A 27,258-nucleotide genomic window follows, 5' to 3' on the forward strand; every position below is an offset into this window, starting at 1 on the left:
TGGTTGGCCAAGGGCACTGTCCAATATCAAAAGAATTTTAAAAGATGTCCCTTACTGGTAAGGTGCTTCCTGATTTCAGGGACAAAGAGTCAATGGAACCAATCATAAAAAAGCATTCTTGCTGTACAGGCCTTCTTGTTGTAGTATTTTTTTCCCCTTCAAGGCTTAGGGTTTAGTAGCTTTAGGGATAAGAACAATCCTAATCATAAACCTGACTGCATTTTCACAAAACAGTAGAGTTAGCCTATCTTTTCCTGCTTTAAATCTTAGGTGCTTGTTTTTCTTCTTTGCTAATATATTTTGTTGGAATTTTCTTCCAAATAGGACACTTTTGTCTACATTAAACACATGTTCAGGCAGACATCCTTTCTGCTCAATGATTTTTTAATGGTGTCTAGAAACTTGTCTGCTACCTCTTGGTTGGCAGAAGCTGATCTTCCTGTTATGTTGATATTTTGTAAGCCAATCCTCTCATGAAAATTGTCAAGCCATCTTTTGCTTTCATCAGATTCTGCAGCTTTAGATCCTTTATCTTTATTTTGCTTTAAGTTGTTATATGACTTTCCCTTTCTTATAGTACTCCATGTCCCACATGAAAACCTCATATTTGGGGTGCCTGGATGGCTCAGTCAGTTAAGCACCCAACTCTTGGTTTCCACTTAGGTCATGACCTCATGGTTGTGAGATCAAGCACTGACAGTGTGGAGCTTGCTTGGGATTCCCTCCTTCCTTCTCTCTCTGCCCCTTCCCCTGCTTGTGCGCTGTCTCTCTTTTTCTGTCTCTCTTTCTCTCTCAAAATGAATAAATAAACCTTTTTAAAAGCCTCATTTTCAGTATTAGATAAAAACATACCTCACAAAAAGTGCAAGATTTTTATGGCTGCTGGCATAGCTTCGGTGATGTCTACACAAAATATTTTTTTTGGTAATAGTCCTTAACCTAGATGCATTTATCTTGAAATGACAGGCAATCCCATCTACAGATCTCAATCTATCATATATATCAAGAAGTTCAACTTTTTCTTGTAATGTCATGACGTTTCTCTGCTTCTTTGGAACACTTACAACATCACTAGTGGCACATCATAGGTGTTCCATGATGTTATTCAAAGTTTATAGTATTGTACTAAGCACAATGAAAAATATGCAAGAACCATGAGATAAACTTTTTGAGATACATAATTTACTGGAGAGAAGCTGTTCACTGAGATGATTAATGTCACACAACATTTTAAATGAATAATTGCAACACATGAGCCCACCACTATAGCAACAGGAGGTGTACAACATACAGATTTTATATTTGCATATATGGCAATGTGATCACCAAAATAGGTCTTGTTAACATCCATCTCCATACAACATTACAAATTATCAGTTTTATCTCAAAAATAATCTTTCAAATTTTGTCTCATCTTTTTCAAAATATTTTTAAAACATTTGTAGTATATTTTGTTTTTTAATTTTAATTTTTATTTGTGTGTGTGTGTGTGTGTGTGTCTTAGAGAGAGAGAGAGAATGAGTGGGACAGAGGGCCAGATGCAGAGAGAGAGAGAGACCCAAGCATGCTCCCTGCGCTGGGCTCGATCTAACAACCCTGGGATCATAACCTGAGCTGAAATCAAGGATTGAACACTCAACCAACTGAGGCACCTAGGTGCCCCACAGTCCAGTCCATTTTGTAATGAAACTGGTCTTATTTTATGTTTACACGGTTCCAATATATTCTGCAAGTTATTATACTTTCACATATCCAATATGATATTATTAACTATAATGTGACTATAGTCACCATGCTGTACATTACATCCCCATGACTTATTTTATAACTGGAATTTTGTACTTGTTGACACTCTTCACACATTTCTCCTAACTCTTATCCTCTGACTGGCGACCACCAATCTGTTCTCTGTTATCTATGAACTTGTTTTTTGTTTATTTGTTGTTGTTGTTGTTAGGAAAGTAGATGTTAAAAGTTCTCACCACAAGACAGTAAAACTTATACAACTTCTAATGTCCTAGCTCCCAATTCTTGAGTTTTTTTTCTTACTCTCCAAGCTGGTATAATTTTTGAGTAATGCATATCTTTGAGTAGCGTTTCTTTGTTTATTATTGTTTTTTGGTTATATCTTTGAGGAACAATAAGCTATGTTGTATACATTCAAAGTTCTTATTTATAGGAGAATTACACTACCCCATCTCTTCATAATTCAAAGAGGAATTTTCTGGGCAGAAAATTTTGTCACCATTTTTTTTCTCCAAATGAAATGGAAGCTGTTTCATTATCTTTTAAGATTTATTATTATTATTATTATTATTATTATTTTAATCTGAGGCAAGTAAGTTTTTGTTTTATCCTCACATCAAAGACAATGTTTTTTATTGACTGGAAGTTTGTGGAGTTCTCTGCTTTTGACAAGTCATAATATTATGTATAATCATTGGTTTCTTTTCAATAACAATTTTCTTAGAAAATGAGTCCTTTTAAGATGTATAGTCTGGTAATCTTCACTTCATGAATGGTGTCCCTTATTATATATTTATTTTTCTTTTATGATTTTCTTCTGGTCTCCTCTTCTGGATATCAATTGAACATTTTGAGGTCTATTATTGCTATCTTCCATATCTACCATCGATCATCTTCTTTCATTGACAAATTCCCTTTATATTTTCTTCCAAATATCCAGGAAGCATAAGATTTTCTGCACAATGTTGATATGACTCTGTTATGCCTTAAATACTGACTTACTCTGTGACCGTATTTTAAATTTATTTATAATCTTTAATATCTCATCCACCTTTTTTTTACTATCCAGATCCCAACCATCTTATTTTCCATGCCTATATATTGTCTTTTCACAATAATTATTCATTCCTTATTTCATTGAATCTTTGTTTTATTAAAACATACACACATATATGATGAAATAATTTATTTCAAAGAAACCAAGAATATACACTGAGGAAAGGACAATCTCTTCAATAAGTGATGTTGGGAAAACTAGACAGCTACATGTAAAATCTTGAATCTGGACCACCGCAATCTTACACCATACCCTAAAAGGATTAAAGACTTGAATGTGAGATCTGACACAACAGAATTCCTAGATGAAAATGTGTAGTAAGCTTCTTGACATTGATGTTGGCAATAATTTTTTGGATTGACACCAAAAACAAAGGCAACAAAAGCAAAAATAAACAAGTGAGACTGCATAAAACTACAAAGTTTGTGCACAACAAAGAAAACCATCAACAAGATTAAAAGTGAGAAATTATTTACAAAGCATATTTCTGCTAGAGAGTTAATATGCAAAATATATGGAGAAACCATAAGACTCAATGACCAAAATAAATAATTAAATTAAGTAATGGGCAGAGGAACTAAATAGCCATTTTTTTTTCCAGAGAAGACGTACAGGTGGCCAACTGGCACACGAAATATCACTCATCATCAGGGAAATGCAAACCAAAACCACAATGAGATTATCACCTTATGCTTGTTGGAATGGTTATAATCAAAATGAAAAGAAACAACAAGTGTTTGCAAAGGATGTGGAGAAAAGGGGAGCCTTGTCCACTGTTGGTGGGAATGTGAATTGGTACAGTCACAATAGTAAACAGTATGGATGTTCTTCCAAAAACTAAGAGTAGAACTATTATATGATCCAGCAACTTCACTTCTGGAAAACATTAACTAAAAAGATACATGTGACCCAAATTATTGCAACATTATTTAAAATAGTCACAGGTAAAGATGTGTATTCTGAAAAACCATAGAACACTTATGAGACAAATTACAAAGGACAAAAAGAAATGGGAAAGCATTCTTTGCTCATGGACTGGAGAAACAAATATTGTTAAAATGTCTATACTACCCCTAAGCAATCAACCCATTTAATGTCATCCCTACCAAAATACCACCAACATTTTTCACAGAGCTAGGACAAACAATCCTAAAATTTGTATGGAACTAAAAAGTTCCCAAATAGCCAAAGCAATGTTGAAAAAGAAACACAAATCTGGAAGCATCACAATTCTAGACTTCAAGCTATATTATAAAGCTGTAGTGATCAAGACAGTGTGGTACTAGCACAAAAACAGACACATAGGTCAATTGAACCCAATAGAAAACCCAGAAATTGACCCACAGCTATATGGCTATTTAATCCTTGATGAAATGGGAAAGAATATCCAAATGAAAAAAGAGAGTACCTTCAACAAAATTGTGTTGGGGAAACTGGACAGCACCTTGCAGAGGAAGCAAAATGGACAAATTTCTTACACTATACACAAAAATAAATTCAAAATGGATTAAAGTCCTAAATGTGAGACAGGAAACCATCAAAATCCTAGAGGAGAACATAAGCAGCAACCTCTTTGACCTCGGCCATAGCAACTTCTTACTAGACACGTCTCCAGAGGCAAGGAAACAACAACAACAAATGAGCTATTGGGACCTCTTCAAGATAAAAAGCTTCTGCACAGCAAAGAAAACAATCAACAAAACTGAAAGGCAGCCTATGGAATAGGGAATATATTTGCAAATGACACATCTGATAAAAGGTTAGTATCCAAAATTTATAAAGAACTTATCAAACTCGATACACACACACACACACACACACACAGTCCAGTTAAGATATGGGTAGAAAACAGAAATAGACATTTTTCCAAAGAAGTCATACAGATGGCTAACAGACACATGAAAAGATGCACAACATCCCTGATACTCATCATCAGGTAAATACATGTCAAAAACATGATGAGATCCCACCATACACCTGTCAGAATGGCTAAAAATTAACAACTCATGAAACAACAGGTACTGATGAGGATGCAGAGAAATGCAAACCCTCTTGCACTGTTGGTGGGAATGCAAGATGGCACAACCACTCTGGAGAACAGAATGAAGTTTCCTCAAAAAGTTAATAGTAGAATTACCCTATAATCCAGCAATTGCACTACTAGATACTTACCCAAATGACACAAAATTATAGTTTCAAATGGATACATGGATCCCGATGTTTATAGTAGAATTATCAACAATAGCCAAACTATGCAAAAAGCCCAAATGTCCATCGACTGATGAATGATAAGGAAGTGGTATACACACACACACACACACACACACACACACACACACTGGAATATTACTCAGCCATCAAAAAGAATGAAGTCTTACCATTTAGAATGACATGGCGGGAGCTAGAGTGTATTATGTACGTGTAATAAGTCAGTCAGAGAAAGACAAATACCATATCATTTCACTCATATATTAAATTTAAGAAAAGTGTATTTCAGTCAGCTTTCTATTGCCTAGGGGTAGTAGCTGACCAAAAATTCTCAATTTGTTACAGTGCTTTGTACCCATGGCAAGCCCCACTGGTCAACATAGCCAGACATTCATTAAGCACTCACAATTACAAAAACCAGACTCCAGATATAAAACTATGGTTCCAAATGTGTGTGCAAGCTCCCCCCTGGTGTTCTGGACAATGGCAGATGGAGAGTGTGAAGATTAAACCCACTCCTCGTGGTCTCTGTAGACTATTATAGTCAGTCTTTAAATGTTTATTGAACTCAGGCTGCAGGCCTCTTTCACAGAAAGCCTGGGTGCTTTAGTCTATAGCCTCTCTATTGTGCCTTTGGAGTGGAAGCTTGTGAGAACTCTTTCTCCATTTTTTATAGTCCTCTGGGACATGCTAGCAGAAGCTCCATTGGCCACCAGAGCCAGGAAATCTAGAGATGTCACCTGGGAATCATTCACAAAAGTTTGGGTACCAGATGAAGTAAAAGCTCCTTTTTAGAGATACCAGTGCACTAGGGAGAGACTTGAGGAAAGGACAAAGATGGTGCCTGCCAGTTTCCTCCATCCTGGGAGAATATTCCAATAGGCTCCTAGGTGTGTATTCAATAGATGGCTTACCTTCAGTCCAATGCTTACTATAAGCAAATAAGGCTTTTTCACAGAAAGTATGGATGCTTTTCAGTCATCTGTCTCTGTGCTTGGCTCTGAGGTGAGTGAGTGTGTGGATGCAAGCACTTTGGGTACTGTTTTATAGTTCCCTATAACTTTGTGGATCTCATGGCTGCAAGCTCCATTGTCTTTCAGAGGTATATGTTTTGGGGACCCCTCTCAGGTGAGGGACTTAAAAACCGAGGTTCCAGATGTAGGATTCAAATCTTTTCCTCCTTGAGTAGAAGCTCACGTTTGTGCATTCCTTCCTGACAATAGGTGGCTGTGCCACTGGTGGGACTTATGGTGAAATTGTGTCTCATCTTTTCCTACCAGACTTATATGAGTTTTTTTTCCCTCACTTACCCAGAATTCAGGGGTAGCTCAGGTTGTTTGGGGGCATTTTTCAGAGGAAATAATTCCATAAGTAGATGTAGATTTGGTGTGTCCGTGGGAGGAGGTATGTTCAAAATCTTCCTATGTCATAACCTTGAACTGGAACCATGAAAAATAATATTTTAATAATAATAATAATAGAAACAAATCATAGATTATTGTATGGGGCCAAACAACCCCAAGAATTATCAGGGAGATATGCAAAGAAAAAGCAAAATTGAAGTAATTGTACATGTGACACTAACATAACACTGGGTGTCAACTATACTTTAGTAAAAAGTATAATAAATAACAAGTAAAATAATTATATTATTTAACCTTGGGACTACTCAGTAGATAGTGTATCTTTTGTGTTATTGCTAAACAGGAAAATACAAGTTTGCATGTGCTGCATGCATTTGCATGTGTGATTTGTTATTTTCTTTTTCTTTTTTTTTTAAATTAAGGTGTAAGTAACAGTGTTATATTAGGCTCAGGTGTACAATACAATGACTCAACAATTCTATAATTACTCAGTGTTTATCAAGGCAAGTGTACTCTTGATCCCATTTATCTATTTCACCCCTCCACCCACCCACCTCCCTTCTGGCAACTACCAGTTTATTCTCTGTATTTGAGTCTTCTCTCTCTCTCTCTCTCTCTCTCTCTCTCTCGTATTGTTTCTTCAATTTCGCATATGAATGAAATCACATGGTATTTGTCTTTATCTGTTTGACTTATTTCAGTTAGCATTACACCCTCTAGATCCATCCATGTTGCTGCAAATGGGAAGATCTCATTCTTTTTATGGCTATGTGATATCCTATTGTATTTACATACCACTACTTCTTTATCCATTCATCTATGGATGCACAATTGGGTGGGTTCCATATCATGGCTATGGTAAATAATGCTACAATAAACGTAAAAGTGCATATAACTTTTAGATGTAGTGTTTCTGTTTTCTTTGTGGAATAGTAGATCATATAGTAATTCTATTTTTAATTTTTTGAGGAACATCAACCCTGTTTCCACAGTGGCTGAACCAACTTGCACTCCTACCAACAGTGCACAAGGGTTCCCTTTTCGCCACCTTCTCACCAACATTTGTTATTTATTGCAGTTTTGATGTTAGTCATTCTGACAGGTTTGAGGTGATATCTCATTGCAGTTTGGATTTGCACTTCCCAGATGATTGGTATTGTTTTTGTTTGTTTTGTTTTGTTTTGTTTTTTAATGTTTCTATTTATTTTTGAGAGATTTTCAGACAGAATGTGACTGGGGGATAGACAGAGAGACAGGGAGACTCAGAATCTGAAACAAGCTCCAGGCTCTGAGCTGTCAGCACAGAGTCAGATTCAGGGCTCAAACTCATGAACTACAAGATCATGACCTGAGCTGAAGTCAGACACTTAACTGACTGAACCACCCAGCTGCCCCAGTATTGTTAAGCATCTTTTCTTGTGTCTGTTGTCCATCTGTATGTCTTCTTTGTAAAAATATACACTCAGATGCTCTGCCCATTTTTTAATAAGACTATTTTCTTAATGTTGAATTGCATAGGTTTTTACATATTTTTAATATTAACCCTTTATCAGATGTATCATTTGCGAATACCTTTTCCCATTTAGTAGGTTGCCTTTTGTTATGTCGATGATTTCCTCCACTGTGCAGAAACTTTTCATTTTGGTGAAGTCTCAATAGTTTAACTGTGCTTTTGTTTCCCTGCCAGTGGAGACATATCTAGGAAAATGTTTCTATGGTTAATATGAAATAAATTACTACACATGTTTTCTTCTAGTATTTTAGTGATTTGGGGTCTCACATTTAGAACTTTAATCCATTTGAGTTTATTTTCATGTAGGTGTAAAAAAAAGTGGTCCAGCTTCATGGTTTTGCATGTAGCTTGTCCATATTTTCCAGGAACATTTGTTGAAGAAGCTGTCTTTGCCCCAATGTATATTCTTGCCTCCTTTGTCATAGATTAGTTGACCATATAAGGGTGGGTTTATTCCTGGGCTCTCTATTTTGCTCTATTGATCTATGTGTCTATTTTTGTGCCAGTGCCATACTGTTTTGATTACTACAGTTTTGAAGTATATTTAGAAATCTGGTATTGTGATATTTCCATCTTTTTTCTTCTTTCTCAAGATTTTTTTGGCTATCCAGGGTCTTTCATGGTTTCATATAAATTATTGTAGGATTATTTGCTCTAGTTCTGTGAAAAATGTTAACATTTTATCAATTAAATTTTAGCAATATTGGTTCTGCCAATCCATGAGCATGGACTATCTTTCCATTTGTTCATGTCATCTTCAATTTCTTTCATCACTGTTTTTTTTTATTTGTTTTTTTAGTTTTTAGAATATTGGTCATTCACCTCATTGGTTAAGTTGATTCCTAAGTATTTTATTCTTTTTGGTGCAATTGTAAGTGAGATTGTTTTCTTAACTTCTCTTTCTGCTACTTCATTGTTAGTGTATAGAAATAAAACAAATTTCTGTACCTTCTGAACTCATTTATCTGATCTAGAAAACTTTGGGTGAAATCTTTAGGGTTTTCTATATACAATATCATGTCGTTTGCACATAGTGGCAGCTTTACTTCTTGATTGCCAATTAAGATGCCTTTTTTAATGTCTGATCACTATGGGTAGGAATTCCAGTAAGTACTATGTCGGATAAAACTGGTGAGAGTGGACATCCTTGTCCTGTTCCTGATCTTAAAAGAAAAACTCTCAGTTTTTCATCATTGGGTATGAAGTTAGCTGTGAGGTTTTCATATACAACATTTATTATATTGAAGCATTTTTTTCTCTTAATCTACTTTGTTGAAAGATTTTATCATGAATAAATATTATAGAGTGTCAATTTTTTTTTCCAGAATCTATTGAGATGACCATGTGTTGTTGTTGTTGTTGTTTATCTTTTCTCTTGTTAATATGATGTATCACATTGATTGAGTTGCAAACACTGAATCATTCTCGCATTACTGGAATAAATCCCATTTAATTGTCATGGATGATTTTAAAAATATATTACTAGATTTTGTTTGCTAATGCTTTGTTGAGGATTTTTGGATTTATGTTCATCAGAGATTTGGGCCTATAGTTTTCTTTGTGTGTGTGTGTGTGTGTGTGTGTGTGTTCCTCAAAAAACTAAAAATAGAACTACCCTACAACCCACAATTGCACTATAGTTTTCTTTTTTGTAGTGTCTTTATCTTGTGTTGGTATCAGTGTAATGCAGGCCTTGTGGGATAAATTTGGGAGCTTTCCTTCTCCAAATTTTGAGATACTTTGAAAAGAATAGATATTAACTCATCTTCAAATGTTTGGTAGAGTTTACCTGTGAAGACATCTGGCCCTGAATTTAGTTTGTTAGTAGTTACTAATTGTTAGTAGTTACTAATTGTTAGTAGTTACTAATTCAACACCATTTCTAGTAACACAGTCTGCTCAGATTTTCTATTGCTTCCTGATTTTGTAAGGTTAAATGTTTCTAGGAATTGATCCATTTCTTCTTTGTCATCCAACTTGTTTATATATAATGTTTCATAATATTCTCTCATATTGTTCGTAGTTTGGGGTGTCAGTTGTTAGTTCTCCCCTTTTAATTCTGATTTTATTTGAGTCCTCTCTCCTTTTTTTCCTGATGAGTCTAGCTAAATGCTTATCCGTTTTGTTGATCTTTGCAAGGAACCATTTCCTGGTTTTATTGGTCTGTTGCATTGTGTATTTGTTTGTTTTAGTCTCTGTTTCATGTATATCTGATCTAATCTTTATTTCCTTTCATCTACTGGTTTTGGGCTTTGATTTTTTTCTTTTTCTAGCTCCTTTAGGTATAAGATTAGATTGTTTAATTCTTTTTGTTTTTATTTATTTAAATTTAAGTTGGTTAACATATAGTGTAGTATTGGTTGCAGGTGTAGAATTCAGTGATTCATCACTTATATACAAAGCCCAGTGCTCATCCCAAGTGCCCTCCTTAATGCTCACCACCCATTTAGCCCATCCCCCCACATACCTCCCCTCCAGAAACCTCAGTTTGTTCTCTACAGTTAAGAGTCTCTTATGGTTTGCCTCTCTTTCTGTTTGTATCCTATTTTATGTTTCCTTCCCTTCCCCTATGCTCACCTGTTTTCTTTTTTAAATTCCAAATGTGAGTGAAATCACATGATATTTGCCTCTCACCAACCTATTTTGCTTAGCATGATACACTTTAGTTCCATCCACGTCATTGCAAATGGGAAGTTTCATTCTTGATCACCGAGTAATATTCCATTATATCTAGCTATCTATCTATATATAGAGATATATATATCACATCTATCTATCTATACCACATCTATATACAACAATATATATATTCCATTATATATATATATATATATATATATATATATATATGGAAGCCAGAGACAAAGGATGGATGTGCAATTACTGATTGGAGAGAACAGAGTTCTGATACTAGAGTCTGAGCAGCTTGCTGATGCCATTTTAACCCCTCCTGCACATGTGCATACACACTTACAAGCACCACAACAATCCACCTCAGGAAGCTAAACAGTGCCATCTAGTGGAGAATGGAGCTGTTACACTAAACCCCACCCAACTGGGCCAAACTTGTTATTCAGGAAAACCACAAGTCTCTCTGCCTACTTAGTTTATGGACTATAAAGTGTTTAATAATTTGACTTCTAGGGGAAAATGATGTAATTTCAAGGATATTTCATTCTGTTCGCTGGTTCATCTATTCAATTCCCTTTTTATTTTCTCTTTTTCATTTCTTTTCTTTTCTTGAATACAGAAAGAGGAAAATATTTTTATTTTCAATTTTTATTAAAAATATTTTCTATAATTTTTTATACTGTTTTCAGTTTTTTGTAACTTTTCAAATTCTATTTTCCTTCCATAATTTCATTTTTTTCTATTTCATTATATTCATTCTTTTTTAATTTCAAACATTTTCCTTTTTTTGTTTCCTTATTTTCTCTAATCTATAAAGCCCCATTAAGCACCCAGACCAAAACACACCTAGGATCTACAATCATTTATTTGATTTGTGTGTGTATGTTGTTTTCAATTTTTAAGTTTTTTTAGTTTTAATTTTTTTACCTCATTAATTTATTTTCTTCCTTCAAAATGACACAGTGAAGGAATTCACTCCAAAAGAAAGAGCAGAAAGAAATGACAGCCAGGGACTAAACCAGCACAGAGACAAGAAAGATGTCTGAACCAAAATTTGGAATCACAATAATAAGAACAATAGCTGGGGTCAAAAATAAATTAGAATCCATTTCTGTGGAGATAAAAGAAGTAAAAGCTAGTCAGGATGAAATAAAAATTGTTATAACTGAACTGCAAAATTTAATGGCTGCCACAGTGGCAAGAAAGGATGAGGCTGAGCAGCGAATCAGCAATATAGAGGACAAACTTATGGAGAATAATAAAGAAGAAAAAAAAGAGGGAAACTAAGGCAAAAGAGCATGATTTAAGAGTTAGAGAAAACAGTGACTCATTAAAAAGGAGCAGCATCAGAATCAGGGGTCCCAGAAGATGAAGAGAGAGAAAAAGGGGTAGAAGTGTTATGTGAGCAAATCATAGAAGAAAAATTTCCTAACCTGGGGAAAACACAGACATCAAAATCGAGGAAGCAGAGAGGACTCCCATTAGATTCAACAAAACCAACCATCAAACAAGGCATATCATAGTCAAATTCCCAAAATACTCAGGCCAGAAAAGAATCATGAAAGAAACAAGGGGGAAAAAAGCCCTTAACCTACAAGGGAAGACATATCAGGTTTGCAGCAGGCCTATCCACAGAAACTTGGCTGGCCAGAAAGGAGTGGCAGGATATATCCAATATGCTGAATCAGAAAAATATGCAGTCAAGAATTCTTTATCCAACAAGTCTGTTATTCAAAATAGAAGGAGAGATTAAAAGATTGCCAGACAAACAAAAATTAAAGGAGTTTGTGACCACTAAACCAGCCCTGCAAGAAACCTTAAGGGGGACTCTCTGAGGGGAGAAATGATGGAAAAAACAAAAAGACCAAAAGGTACAAAGACTAGAAAGGATGAGAGAACACCACCAGAAACTCACCTCTACAAGCAACATAATGGCAATAAATTCATATCTTTCATTACTCGCTCTAAACATCAATGGACTAAATGTTCCAATCAAAAGACAGAGAGTAACAGAATGGATAAGAAAACAAGATCCATATATATGCTGTTTACAAGAGACTCACTTTAGACCTAAAGACACCTTTAGATTGAAAGTAAGGGGATGGAGAACCAACTATCATGCTAATGGTTGACAAAAGAAAGCCAGAGTAGACAATATAGATTTTAAAAAAAAAGACTGTAACAAATATAGATTTTAAATCAGACAATATAGATTTTAAAATAAAGACTGTAACAAAAGATGAAGAAGGGCATTATATCATAATTAAGGGTTCTATCCTCCAAGAAGACCTAACAATTGTAAACATTTATGTGCCAAATATGGAAGCACCCAAATATATAAATCAGTTAATCACAAACATAAAGAAACTAATTGATAATAATACCAGAATAGTAGGGAACTTCAACACCCCACTTACAACAATGGACAGATCATCTAAACAGAAAATCAACAAGGAAACAATAGCTTTGAATGACACATCGGACCAGATGGACTGAGCAAATATTCAGAACATCTTATTCAAATGCAGCAGAATATACACTCTTCTCCAGTGCATATAGAACGTTATCCACAATAGATCACAAACTAGGACACAAATCAGCCCTCAACATGTACAAAAAGATCGAGATCAAACTGTGCATATTTTCAGACCACAACACTATGAAACTCAAAATCAACCACAAGAAAAAATTATGAAAGATAACAAATATTTGGGGACTAAAGAACATCCTACTAAAGAATGAATGGGCTAAACAAGAAGTTAAAGAGGGGATGAAAAAGTACATGGACGCTGATGAAAATGATAACACCAGAGCCCAAAATCTCTGGTACGCAGAAAAGGTGGTCATTAAAGGGAAGCATGTTGCAATGGAGGCCTTCCTAAGTAAGGAAGAAAGGTGTCAGGTACATAACTTAACCTTATCCTTTAAAGAGCTGGAAAAAGAACACCAAATAAAACCCAAAACCAGCAGAAGACAGGAGATAATAAAGATTAGAGCAGAAATCAATGCTATGAAAACAAACAAACAAACAAAATAGTAGAACAGATCAATGAAACCAGAAACTGGTTTGTTGAAATGATTAACAAAATTGGTAAAGCACTAGCCATTTTGATCAAAAAGAAAATGAAAAGGACCTAAATAAATAAAATCAAGAATTAAAGAGGAGAGATCACAAACAATACAGCAGAAATAAAAACAATAATAAGGGAATATTATGAGCAATTATATGCCAATAAAATGGGCAATCTGGAAGAAATGGACAAATTACTAGAAACATATAAACTACCAAAACTGAAACAGGAAAAAATAGAAAATTTGAACAGACCCATAACCGGTAAAGAAATTGAACTAGTAATCAAAAATCTCCCAAAAAACAACGTTCCAGGACCAGATGGATTTCTAGGGGAATTCTACCAAACATTTAAGGTAGAGTGAACACCTATTCTCTTGAAGCTGTTCCAAAAAATAGAAATGGAAGGAAAACTTCCAAACTCTTTCTTTGAAGCCAGCATTACCTTGACTCCAAAACCAGATAGAGACCCCACTAAAAATGAGAACTACAGACCAAACTCCCTGATTAACATGGAATGCAAAAATTCTCAACATTATTTTATCCAACTGGTTCCAACAATGCATTAAAAAAATAATTCACCATGACCAAGTGGGATTTATACCTGGGATGCAGGGTTGGTTCAATATCCTCAAAACAATCAATGTGATTCATCACATGAATAAAAGAAAGGACAGGAACCACATGATCCTCTCAATAGAGGCAGAGAAAGCATTTGACAAAAGCATATTTTCTTGATAAAAGCCCTGAAGAAAATAGGATAGAAGGATCATACCTCGAGTTCATAAAATCCATATATTAAAGACCCAATGCTAATATTATCCTAACTGGGGAAAAACTGAGAGCTTTCCCCTGAGGTCTGGAATGAGACAGGGATGTCCACTCTCACAACTGTTATTCAACATAGTATTGGAAGTCTTAGTCTCAGCAATCAGACAATACAAAGAAATAAAATACATCCAAGTTGCCAGGAGAAGATCAAAATTTCACTATTCGCAGATGGCATGATACTGTATATGGAAAACCCAAAAGCTTCCTCCAAAAAACTGCTAGAACTGATCCACGAATTCAGCAAAGTGGCAAGATATAAAATTAATGCACAGAAATTGGTTGCATTCCCATACACCAACAGGAGGCAACAAAAAGAGAAATGAAGGAATTGATCCCATTTATAATTGCACCAAAACCCATAAAATACCTAGGAATAAATCTAACCAAAGAGGTGAAAAATCTATACACCAAAAACTATAGAAAGCTTATGAATGGAATTGAATAAGACACCAAAAAATGGAAAAATATTCCATGCTCCTGGATAGGAAGAACAAATAATGTTAAAATGTCAATACTACCCAAAGCAGTGTACATATTTAATGCAATACCTATCAAAAAAACCACACCAGTATTATTCACAGAGCTAGAACAAACAATCCTAAAATTTGTATGGAACCCTAAAAGACCCCTAATAGCCAAAGAAATCTGGAAAAAGAAAAACAAAGCAGGAGGCATCACAATCCCAGACTTCAAGGTGTATTCCAAAGCTGTAATCATCAACACAGTATGGTAGTGGCACAAAAAAACAACACTCAGATCAACGGAAAAGAATAGAGAACCCAGAAATGGACTCACAAACATATGGCCAACTAATCTTTGAAAAAGGAGGAAAGAATATCGAATGGAATACAGACAGTCTCTTCAGCAAGTGGTGCTGGGAAAACTGGACAACGTCATGCAAAAAAATGAACCTGGATCACTTTCTTACACCATACACAAAATTAAACTCAAAATGGATGAACAACCTAAATATAAGACAGAAAGCCATCAAAGTCCTCGAGGAGAAAGCAGGCAGAAACCTCTTTGACCTTGGCTGTAGCAACTTCTTACTCAACACGTCTCCAGAGGGAAAGGAAACAAAAGCAAAAATGAACTATTGGGCCCTCATCAAAATAAAACCTTCTTCACAGTGAAGGAAACAATCAGCAAATCTCAAAGGCAACCGACAGAATGGGAGAAGATATTTGCAAACAACATATCAGATAAAGGGTTAGTATCCAAAATCTATAAAGATATCAAACTCAACACCAAAGAAACAAATAATCTGGTGAAGAAATGGGCAAAAGACATGAATATACACTTCTCCAAAGAAGACATCCAGATGGCAAACCAATACATGAAAAAAACTCTCATCATTCATCACCAGGGAAATACAAATCAAAACCACAATGAGGTACCACCTCACACCTGTCAGAATGGCTAACATTAACAACTCAGGCAACAACAGATGTTGGCGAGGATGCAGAGAAAGGAGGATGCAGATATCTTTTGTACTGCTGGTGGGAATGCAAAATGTTGCAGCCACTCTGGAAAACATGATGAAGATACCTCAAAAAATTAAAGATAGAACTACCCTATGACCCAGCAATTGCACTACTAGGTATTTATCCAAGGGATACAGGTATGCTGTTTCAAAGGGACACATGCACCCCCATGTTTATAGCAGTGCTATAAACAATAGCCAAAGTATGGAAAGGGCCCAAGTGTCCATCGAGGGATGAATGGATAAACAATATGTGGTATATATATACAATGGAGTATTATTCAGCAATCAAAAATAATGAAATCTTTCCATTTGCCACTATGTAGATGGAACTAGAGGGTAATTTGCTAAGTGAAATTAGTCATAGAAAGACAAATATCATATGACTTCACTCATATGAGGACTTTAATATACAAATACATGAACATAACAGATGGGAAGCAAAAATAATATATAACAAGGAGGGGGACATAAGAGTCTCTTAAATATGGAGAACAAACAGAGGGTTACTGGATGCGTTGTGGAAGGGGGATTGGCTAAATGGGTAAGGGACATTAAAGAATCTACTCTGAAATCATTTTTGCACTATATGCTAACTTGGATATAAATTTTAAAAATACATTAAGTAAAAAAATTAAAAAATGTTTAGTGTATTTTTCAAAAAGAGTAATTAGGGTGATAGATTTTACTGGGTACAGTTTTGTCTACTAAAATAAATTGTCACTACCAGCAAGTGATCAATAATATCATGAACATGGTTTATCCTAATACAAGAGATAGAGTGTAAACTTTTGGCACCCTTTGTATGGAGTTTATACTCTTATCCATTCTGATACCTTATGTCTTTTGATTGGGGCATTTAGTCAATTTACATTCAGAGTGATTATTGAAAGATATGGATTCAGTGTCATTGCGTTATATGTAGGTTCACGTTTGTGGTGATGTCTCTGACCTGTTGTAGTCTTTGCTGCTTTCCACTCACAGAGTTCCCTTTGGGATCTCTTGCAGGGATGGTTTAGTGGTAATGAACTCCTTTAGTTTTTGTTTGCCTACAAAACCCTTTATATCTTCTATTCTGAATGACAGTCTTGCTGGATAAAGGATTCTTGGCTGTATATTTTTCCTATTTAGTACATTGAATAATTTCTGTCACTCCCTTCTCACCTGCCAATTTTCAGTAGACAGGTGTGCTACCACCCTTATTTGTTTACCTTTGTAGGTTAAGGACTGTTTGTCCCTAGCTGCTTTCAGAATTTTCTCTTTATCTTTGTATTTTGCCAGTTTCACTATGATGTGTTATGGTATTGACCTGCTTTTGTTGATTTTGAAGGGAATTTTCTGTACCTCTTGGACTTGAATGCCTGTTTCCTTCCCCAAATTAGGAAATTTCTCAGCTATAATTTGTTCAGATAAACCTTCTGCCTCTTTATCTACCTCTTCCTGAACTTCTATGGTATGGATATTGTTTCATTTCGTGGAATCATTTAGCTCTTTAATTCTCTCCTCATGATCTAGTTATTTCCTTTCCCTTTTTTCAGCTTAATAATTTTTCATAATTTTGTCTTCTATTTCACCTATTCTCTCCTCTGCTTCTTCTATCCTTGCTGTCACTGTATACAGTTTGTTTTGCATCTCATTTATAACATTTCTTAATTAATTGTGACTAGTTCTTAGGTCTTTGATTTCTGCAGCAAGTTTCTCTCTTGTATGTTTTTCTTAAGCCCAGCTATTATTCTTATGACTGTTTTCTAAATTTTTGTTCAGCTATATTGTTTATATCTGTTTTGAGCTATAATTTCTTCTTGAATTTTCCTTGGAAGAGAATTCTTCCATTTCATCATTTTGACTAAGTTTCTGTCCTTTGTGTGTTTTAATAGCTTGTTATGTGCCCTGCACCTGTGAGTACTAGTATATTCAAAAGGGGTCATATACTGTCTAGGCCCTGGCGCTTCAGGAAGTGTTTTAGAGTATGTTGTGTGCACTCTGTCGTTGTGTTTTGGCTGCTTTATCCCATTGGTTGGTCTTCTTCAAAGCTCCTTCTTGTTTCAAATGGTGGAGTGTTTGGACTTTCAACCAGGTGTGCTTTGATCTGTTCACTGAAGTAACCCTGGAAAAAAAGAAAGGTGTGGGGGAAGTCTTATTCCATACAAAGAGATAAATGAAAGGGGAGAAAAGAAGATCAAGCAGAGAATCAAAACAAACTCTAATCAAGAGAGAGGGAAAGGAAAATAAAGAATAATATAGAAAAGGTGTAAAAAAAAGAATGGAATAAAAATGCCTGGTTAAACAAAGAAACAAACAAATCAGAAATATATATATCTGTGTGTGTGTGTGTGTGTATACACATATATGTGTGTGTGTGTGTGTGTGTGTGTGTAAAAAAGTTGACCAAAAACAAATCAGAAACTATAATTCTGATTCCAAAAGAAAAAAAAAAAAGAAAAAACGGACAAAAACAAAACAAAACAATCAGTTGTCTGTTGATGCCTGGGACTGGTGGTTATGCTGGTCTGGAAGAGAGGCTGGCTGTTTTGGGTCCCTCTTCTTCCAGTAAATAAGCAGTTGCCAGGCACTGAGGGGTGGGGTTTGGTGCATGCAGGTACCGCCTCCACTGGGGGCCACTGTGCTGCTCCATGAAGGCCCACCTCGGTGGTGTTGGGGAGAAAATGGTGACACCCCAACCTCTCCTCACTGGACAGGATGTCTCAAACCACTAGCACAGGCGGTGAGGTCTGTTTGACCTGTTCCACAGTTCTCCCGCACCTTCTAGGTGCTCAGCTGGGATTCAAAACCCGATGTCTTGGGGCACCTGGGTGGATCAGTTGGTTAAGTGACCAACTTCAGCTTAGGTAATGATCTCAAGGTTCATGAGTTTGAGCCTTGTGTTGGGCTCTGTGCTGACAGCTCAGAGCCTGAAGCCTGCTTTGAATTCTGTGTCTCCCTCTGCCCTCCCCCAATCTCTCTCTCCCTCTCTCTCAAAAATGAATAAACATAAAAATTAAAATTAAAAATTAAACATTAAAAACCCGATGTGTTAAAAGGCCTTGCACCACGCAGCCCCTGTTCTAGTGTAGTGCCACTCAGCCCTGCCAATAAAAGGTTTTTGGCTTGTGCCTGCTGGGTCTTTTGTCCTTGGGGAGGCAATAAACCCTCTTCCCACTGTATTCAAGGAAGGGGACTGTTCTCTCTCAGTGTGCCCCAGAGATTGCTACAGCTCCTAGACCAGCTCCTTCCCCACCAGGTGGGCACACACCACCAGCTCTGTTCTAGAGAAAGGTGCACACTTTAAAAACCTGCAAGTTCCAGCTCCTAAGGCTGTGAAAAATAGAACCTGGCACTCTCTGTATTTCTTGTTCCCTATCCATGGTCTTGAAAGGTTTTCTCCAATACTGAAGCCTTCATTCTCTCCCTTTTGTCTCTCCACAGAAGGGGTTCCCTCCCCGTTTTATCTTCCCCAATTCACATACATGCACCTCGATCCGACCAAGCTGTCTCCCTCCACCTGTGGAATTCCTTCTGCCACTCCACAGATTGATTTCCTGGGTGTTCCAAGTGATCTGACCTCAAGACAGCTGTGTTTGAGGGATGAGGGAAATCCCAGTCCCCCTACTTCTCTGCAATCTTAACTCCTCCTCCCTAGAGTTTATACTCTTAGACAAGTGAGTAAAGATCACAGTATGTGATGTTATTAAAGGTTGTCATCATCTTATCCAAGGTTAGTTCTTAATGACCTTTTGTAGCCCTCTATGTTTGTTTATATTTTTATGAAAGAGAAAACACATTAAAATGTTTGAAATTGCTATGAGCCTAAAGGCTCTTAACAAATAGTTAACTTTACATTTATGCCAGTTATGAGGAATTTATAGAAGAGTAATTGATATAATATCAAAAAAGAAATAAAAATGAGATTAAAAAATATAAATGTGTGGAAGTATGAATAAGGGCAGAGCTAAATTCATTATTTTAGATCAATTTCAGGTACACCAAAGCCAAATAAGTAATGTTGTTTGCATTAAGTGAGAAACAGTGGCTTAATATGGGAAAATTTATTATAGGGTTGTAGAATTCATACAACCTAAATTCCTCAACACTTGTACAGTTTTGTGTATTTCACAATACAGATATCAGTGAGATAGAATCACTGTATTTGTGAAACTGACTTGTGTATGAATTTGCTTATATGTAAATCAAATCTATTACAGAGTACCTAACAGAAATAAAAAATATGTAATTTCTATATTCAAGAAAATTATACCAAATGAAAAATAAAACTTCACAATGTTAAGAGATTTGATGTGTTTTACAAAAAAATTCAGAAATAATTTTAAATATTTTAAATTTAAAACATGTTCTACCATGTGATTGAGTGAAGAACTTACTTTAAAAAACCACACACAAAGGATGGAATTTATTGTCAGGATGTTAGCTGATATATTCATGCTGCTTTCAGAAGTCTAAACCCTATAAATTGAAAAGAAATCACCGAATTATTTAATTTAAATTTCAAACAAAAAGAAATGCCAATTAAACTAAAAATTGACAAGAACTTGCAGTGGTTAGTTTTTTTCATTCTTTTTTTTTTTTGTATAAGAAATAGAGTATGCATGAGTAAATATCATGAGTATCCCACACACTTTAATGTTGAAGTCATATTGTAAATCTCTGACTTCTTATTACTAAGGATACTCTTTTCCTGTTGCCTCTCACTCTTGACAGATCTTGGTCTCAACAACAAATTCGTTGGGGAAGTGTCTAATCTTCCAGCATTTATCAATGGCACGTTTGTTGAAACCTGTGAGAAAATGCACAAAGAAGTGGTTTTTTAACTTTCTATGTAAATTAAAACATATCTAGATTTGCTGTCTACATTTCTACTCCCCTCCATCTTTAGTTTCCTTCACTTTCTAAATAACACAGGTTGAAGGAAAGAATAAATTTCCTACCCAGCAAGAGATCTCTTCTACGAAGGCGGAAGGACTTGCGGTTGTTGCAAAGTTGGTAAATAAAGATGCCGAGGTTGCTAACATCACGGATCTCCTCCACAGCAACCATGTCTTCACGAACAACATATGTGTGAGACAGGTATTTGCCACTCTAAAATTTTTATAAAAAGATTGAAATAAGAACTTAAAAACACCACTTCAATCCTTACCTAGAGCAGATATACTTTTTTCTAATAGACTTTATTTTTTAGAGTAGTTTTAGGGTGACAGCACACTTTTTTAAGGTTTATTTATTTATTTTGTGAGAGACAGAAACAGTGTGAGCGAGGGAAGGGCAGAGAACGAGGGAGAGAGAATCCCAAGCAGGTTCCACGCTGTCAGCGTACAGCCAGATGTGGGGCTTGAACTCACAAACTGTGAGATCATGCCCTGAGCTGAAACCAAGAGTTGGATGCTTAACCAACTGAGCCACCCAGGCGCCCCCTACAGCACACTTTTTATTTGAAAACTATTTCAACAATATGGAATGTTGTGGCTCAAATCATTTGTTTTTAATGAGGAAGCAAATGCTGAAATGAAAATTTGACATCAAAAATACGTACTGCCAGTTTGCCAAAGAACTCCACCAAATTCTTTGGAAGAAGAACAATAGAAGTATTGAGAGGCATCAGATAACAGTTCCCCAGGAGCAAGTCCAGGTAAGCAGTCATGCCCTGTTGGGGAAAGGGAAAAGTTAACTATGATGTAAAGAGCATTAATTCTTCAGATTGTAACTACCATTATAACAAGTAGCTACATCCTTTTAAAATCTGCTAATGTATATTCAATAGCAAAAGATTGAAAAAGGGTTTGCTGCAAAAAGATGTACATTTATGAACAGATTTAATACTTACTAATAAACTAAGAAAAAAATCAGGAAAACCTAAAGAAGTGATAAATCCACCTTTTCAAAGTCGTGAATAATTGCTGCAGGATCACTATCAGAGAAACTGGGGACAGGCACATCAATGATTGCAATGTTGTCATCTTCACGGATGTCAGCTTCCTCTGTCACAGGCAGGAAGTAGGGCTCTGCTCCTTGAAGGGAATTTTCAGGGTCTTCAGAGTCAAAGAAGCACATCTCTCCATGGTAGATGGTATTCTAAAAGACAAAAAGGGAGAATTAAAAACTTTTAATACTTACTACCATGACATTTGAATCATTCCTCACACTCACATCAATTCATTGTACAGTTTGTCAAGCTGAGGATTTCTGATTACAGTTGTCACCATGAAGACAAATTAATTTTAGAAATTGAATGGTAATTTGAAAATTTGTCCTAAATCTTAATTTCTCTGGTGACCACCACAGATTTACTTAAGTTGCTACTACAAGTATAGCAATTAGTAATTCAAATTATAAGGATTATAATTATTATTACCTTGGGCATGAAGTACTTGTAAATGCAGGCTCCACCAACAATAAGTCCTGCCAAGATGAATGAAAGGCCTAAGAGAGTAAGCATGCATCTCCCAGAGGAGCCTTCTTTTTCCTGGGTGGCAAACTGGAGCTCCTGTTTATTAAAAAGCAAGATCAAAAACAAAAACCAGATTGCACTTTTAGTCACATAGCTGCTTTGTACATAATTTACTTTCTTGAAATACCAGATAATTTTTAAAAGATGTTATTAAGTCATTCTAGATTAAAATTATTTCCAGATAACTTCTGATATTTAATAGATGTAAAAACATCCAATTATATTAACCTTCCTTCTGGCATTTACAAATCCAACTGCAGACATGAAGTTTTTTCAAAATACACACTTCTAGATTCAGCTGAAAATAACAATTCATTTATGGAATAAATTATCCTCTTTAAATAAATGGAAGTTGTTAATTTTTAGACTTTTATAGTGATAGAATCACTAACCTTCTTGAATATAATTATGTTGCTTTACTATCTCTTGTAAATCAACTTTTTTGCCAATTTAAAGGTGAATTAATGTATTTTGATTTATTAAATGATTTTCAAAAAGCCAGTTTTAAAATTTGTTTTATATAAAAAGTTCTATAAGACATATGTATGTCATTTTTCCCTATTCTAGAAATTAAAATTTTGAAAATGAGATATATTTCTTAATGTTCCTAATTTTTTTTTTAGTGAGAAATTAGCCTTTTCAATATCACCCACTGTTCTGTAATTATTTACTTCATGAATGTAATAATGTTTTCCAAATTCTGGATAAAACACTAGATTTTACAGTACAAGATTTGTGATAGCTGGGACCAAAAGCTGTGCATATAACAATAAAATTCTTTTAAATCCATAAATTGTTCAGGAATTGGAACCAGAAAGATCCAAAGCAAACATGTAACTGATTAACTGTATTCTTCCGAAGGTAATGGACCATGGGACCCTCCAATCCCATTCTTTTATTTTTTATTTATTTGTTTATTTTTTTAATGCTTATTTATTTTTGAGACAGAGAGAGACAGAGCACGAGCAGGGGAAGGTCAGAAAGAGAGGGAGACAAAGAATTCAAAGCAGGCTTCAGGCTCTGAGCTATCAGCACAGAGCCTAATATTGGGCGTAAACACAAGAACTGCCAGATCATGACCTGAACCGAAGTTGGAGGCTTAACCGAATGAGCCACCCAGGCAACCCCCTCCAATCCCATTCTTGTATGTCACAATATGTTCTAAGCAGCATTGTATTATTATGCAAGGATAGAATAAATGATATCAGCGAACTTTGTTTCTTGTAATTAGTGGGTAAATCATTCAGACTGGTATAAAAATATAATTTGTAGTATTTCAGGACATTAACTCTTTTCCATGACAACTACTATAAAGGTTATGGCACCCAATTCACCTTCAATTAATCTGGTGAAAATAGATGCATGGATTATAAGGAGAGACAATTATTTGGTAAATGGCTTGTCAAAAAATTGTATTTCTTTAAAATTCAAAGTTTGGTATTCACATTTTCTTAGCTAAATTCATTTAAATTGAAACCTTCCATTAATACTGTATAAACCTTGAAGGCTGTTACTTGTCCCAATAGTTTTCAGAACTTATACATTATTTCTATCAAAAAACTAACCTAAAATTAACATTACAATAGCAGAATTATAAATTATGACTGTGAATCACAGTAATATAGAGCTAGAGACTTAGAAATTATATTTTAGATGACTAAATTGAGGTCCAGGGGCGCCTGTGTGGCTCAGTCGGTTGAGCATCTGACTTCGGCTCAGGTCGTGATCTCACAGCTCATGAGTTCGAGCCCCACGTCAGGCTCTGTGCTGACAGCTCGGAGCCTGGAGTCTGCTTCAGATTCTGTGCCTCCCTCTCTCTCTGCCCCAACCCACTTGCATTCTGTCTCTGTCTCTCAAAAAAATAAATAAACATTAAAAAATTTAAAAAATGAATCTTTAAAAAAAATAAATTGAGGTCCAAAGAGATGAAGTGACTTGCCCCTAAGTCACAAAATGACTTAATTTGAAATACTCAAAGCAATGAATTTATTTTTTTTCTTGTCACTGCAATATGAGAAGAGCAATTTACACTGCAATTTCATTTATTATTAAGCAAGGTCTGTGTATTAGAGTTTCAATTTAATAAAATTCCCTACCATTCTAGGAAGGATTTTTTTTTTTCATTTAAATTTGCTGGAACTCAGGATGGCATGGATTCTCATTTACCATAGCTAATTTCTCTCTAAACTGTATTGTAAAGTCATTGTACACAACCTCTGACATACTATTCTGTTGTGATCAGTTTCCTTTTTTTAATTTTTTAAACGTTTATTTATTATTGAGAGAGAGAGACAGAGCATGAGCATGGGAGGGGCAGAGAGAGGGGAGACACAGAATCTGAAGCAGGCTCCAGGCTCTGAGCTGTCAGCACAGAGCCCGACACAGGGCCAGAACTCACAAATGCAAGATCATGACCTGAGCCAAAGTGGGATGCTTAACCCACTGAGCCACCTAGGCGCCCCAGTTGTGCTCAGTTTCTAATGAGCAGATTAATACATCACAATATAATGTGCCAAGTATTATTAAATCTGTGTCCTGTAGTGGCCAGGTCAAGATCCTGTGGAAGCTTCTCCAACATCTAACAAAGAAATATAATCATAGTACTAATGTTCATTTTTGTTTATTCCTCATCACACCACAGGCCTAGAAGTACTGCTTGCATATTAACTGTATCCAACTACAAATCATGAAGTTTTTGGTCGTGAGAGAAAAATAAAGGGATTACTATGTGGCTATATTTAACTACTGGCATCTCATTAGACCTCCCAAAAATCTGGCCATGTTTCACTTACAAAGTGAGTAGGACAGTTACATATTTGATCTTAAGTCATTTAATCAAAACTTCCACAATGCAAGGGAATTTTACTTTTTAGTTCTGAAATGTATAATACCCAAAAGCGAGTTTGATTGCTTGGTTAAATATTAAAAATTTCTGTGATAAAAACTCTGCATAAGCACATAAGCATTTCAAATTGTGTGCATAATAAGTTTTTACTACATAGCTTCTCATTTCACTCAAAGTACTTTTAAAAACTCCACTCTGAACACAGAAGTTAAAACTTTAAAAAGAGAAGATGACAAGGTAAGACAGATCTGGAAACCGACACTGCACAGATTTAGTAGAACAAGAAAGAAATACAATTGTCCCTTTTAACATTGAGGTTTTACTGAGGAAAACAAGTAGTTTCCAAACACTGAACCATGTTAGATTTTTAAAGGAAATAGAAATTGGACTAAATAAATAATGGCTAACATTTTGGGGGAGAAACTACCTCAATTTCTGGCAATGCTAGAAGTTTAAATTACAAGGTCGGATCTGCTTCAGATCTCTCTACGGGGGAGGTGGTAGAAAGGATATCACGAAAAGGAAGTACTTAAAAGAAGAAAAAAATAAACCTTAACATTTCTTTTTAGGGATGAAGAGTGCTGCCTTTAGGAAATGCCACTCTGAAAACATACAAGGATCTTGCAGTGAACATCTCAAATTCTAATTAAAACCAACCTCAATTTTGATAGCTCCTTTACCAAATGCTTAAAACTGCTATGACTAGGGAGAAATTGAAAATATACACAGGCGTACACAGACACATACTAGTCCCAGCCCATACAGCTTTGAGTCAAAGCTGTTCTTTGCCCTACAGCCCACCCCCGCAAACATTCAGAAATCCTAGAAAGATTTAAATTCATAGATCTTTATCCATACCAAAAGCAAACAAAGAACAATTAAATCTCAGCTGGACACTGAACAACGTGCATATAGGTGATCCTCAGCACCCCCCCCAACATGTTCCCCGGGAAAGGGTGACATTGGGTCCCAAGGGTTCTCCTCAAACGCTCTCTAACATCCCTTCAAGATGTACCACATGGGCTAGAACCCACGGAAAGTAGTGCGATGCATGGGGATGTTAAGGGGCGTGGGGCACTACAGAGGGAAGGCGGCCTGACTAGAGGGAACTGGAGAACCGGTAAACTAGATTAACGGAGCGGAGAGGGCAGCTTTCATTTTGTCCTCTATCAGTTGCCTCTTCCTTCCCTCCAAATCACCCCCTCTCCACCTTACCGACCCTAGCAGGCAGTCTGGGGTGGAGTCAGTAGTGCTACCTTGCGGGTCAAGATCTGAGCTCCCACCGTTCGGTTTACAAGAGCCTCCACGTCTTGCCGCGCCTCCTCTTTTTGCACCGCTGTGACTGTACTGAAGGCTATTTTCACCATCATGTATCTTTGGGCTGTGCGGTAAGGCTTGGCTGGAATCAGCGTCTTGGGTTGCAGGTTGTAAAAAGAAGAGATCGCGCTAGCCCTAACAGGACCTACTTTCTCCCTTGCCTGTCTTAAGCAGCTGCAAACCCAGGTTTGGGGATACTTATGACGCAGACCTAAACTGGGTGGGAGACTGTGGGAGGGCCGACGGAAGGGCTGAGGGAGGAGTGGGAGGGAGTCCAAATGCTGGGTTGGGGGTGGGGGTTGCCCAAGAGGAAAGAGAAGGGGAGGTGGAGCCCTTGGGCAGCTGGGGTTTGACGTGCCTCACCTGCTCTCCAGGCATGCTCCCACCCACCCTCTGCACCCTCAGATAAGAACAAGACAGGAAGGAAGTCTGCTGTATTGTGTCTTTCTGCCTCTGTCCAGGCCACAATAGCCCCTGAGTCTGATTTTGTTTTCCCAAACCTGAACCTGCTTCCCCCGAAGGGGCCAGGAACTGTAACTTGGCACCAACTCAAGCTTCCTCAGCTGTGCACTGACTCAGGTCCCAAAAGTACAGTCCATGACTATTGTGTACCTTTATAATAATACCTTCCCTTTAAAGAACACTCAGAAGTCTGTTTATAGTTACTTGGTTTATTCTCTCATCATCTTGTTTTCTTTCTTGGCGTTTGTTTGCTTTGTAACTTCAGCTCCCC

General features: G+C 36.2%; 1 protein-coding gene across 1 annotated transcript; it reads right to left on the reverse strand.

Annotated features, from left to right (window-relative positions):
• Positions 1-20,296: 20,296 nt before the first annotated feature.
• ITM2A (integral membrane protein 2A) lies at positions 20,297-26,777 on the reverse strand. The gene is made up of 6 exons (XM_049644708.1): positions 26,465-26,777; positions 22,268-22,399; positions 21,790-21,987; positions 21,449-21,559; positions 20,847-20,997; positions 20,297-20,695 (listed from the first exon to the last, which is right to left on the reverse strand). Exons 1-6 carry the CDS (start codon positions 26,576-26,578, stop codon positions 20,607-20,609), a joined length of 795 nt encoding a protein of 264 aa, XP_049500665.1. The 5' UTR covers positions 26,579-26,777; the 3' UTR covers positions 20,297-20,606.
• Between the last annotated feature and the right edge of the window lie 481 nt (positions 26,778-27,258).

This window comes from Panthera uncia, chromosome X (genome assembly GCF_023721935.1).
Source record: "Panthera uncia isolate 11264 chromosome X, Puncia_PCG_1.0, whole genome shotgun sequence".
In the NCBI taxonomy this organism is placed as follows: domain Eukaryota; kingdom Metazoa; phylum Chordata; class Mammalia; order Carnivora; family Felidae; genus Panthera; species Panthera uncia.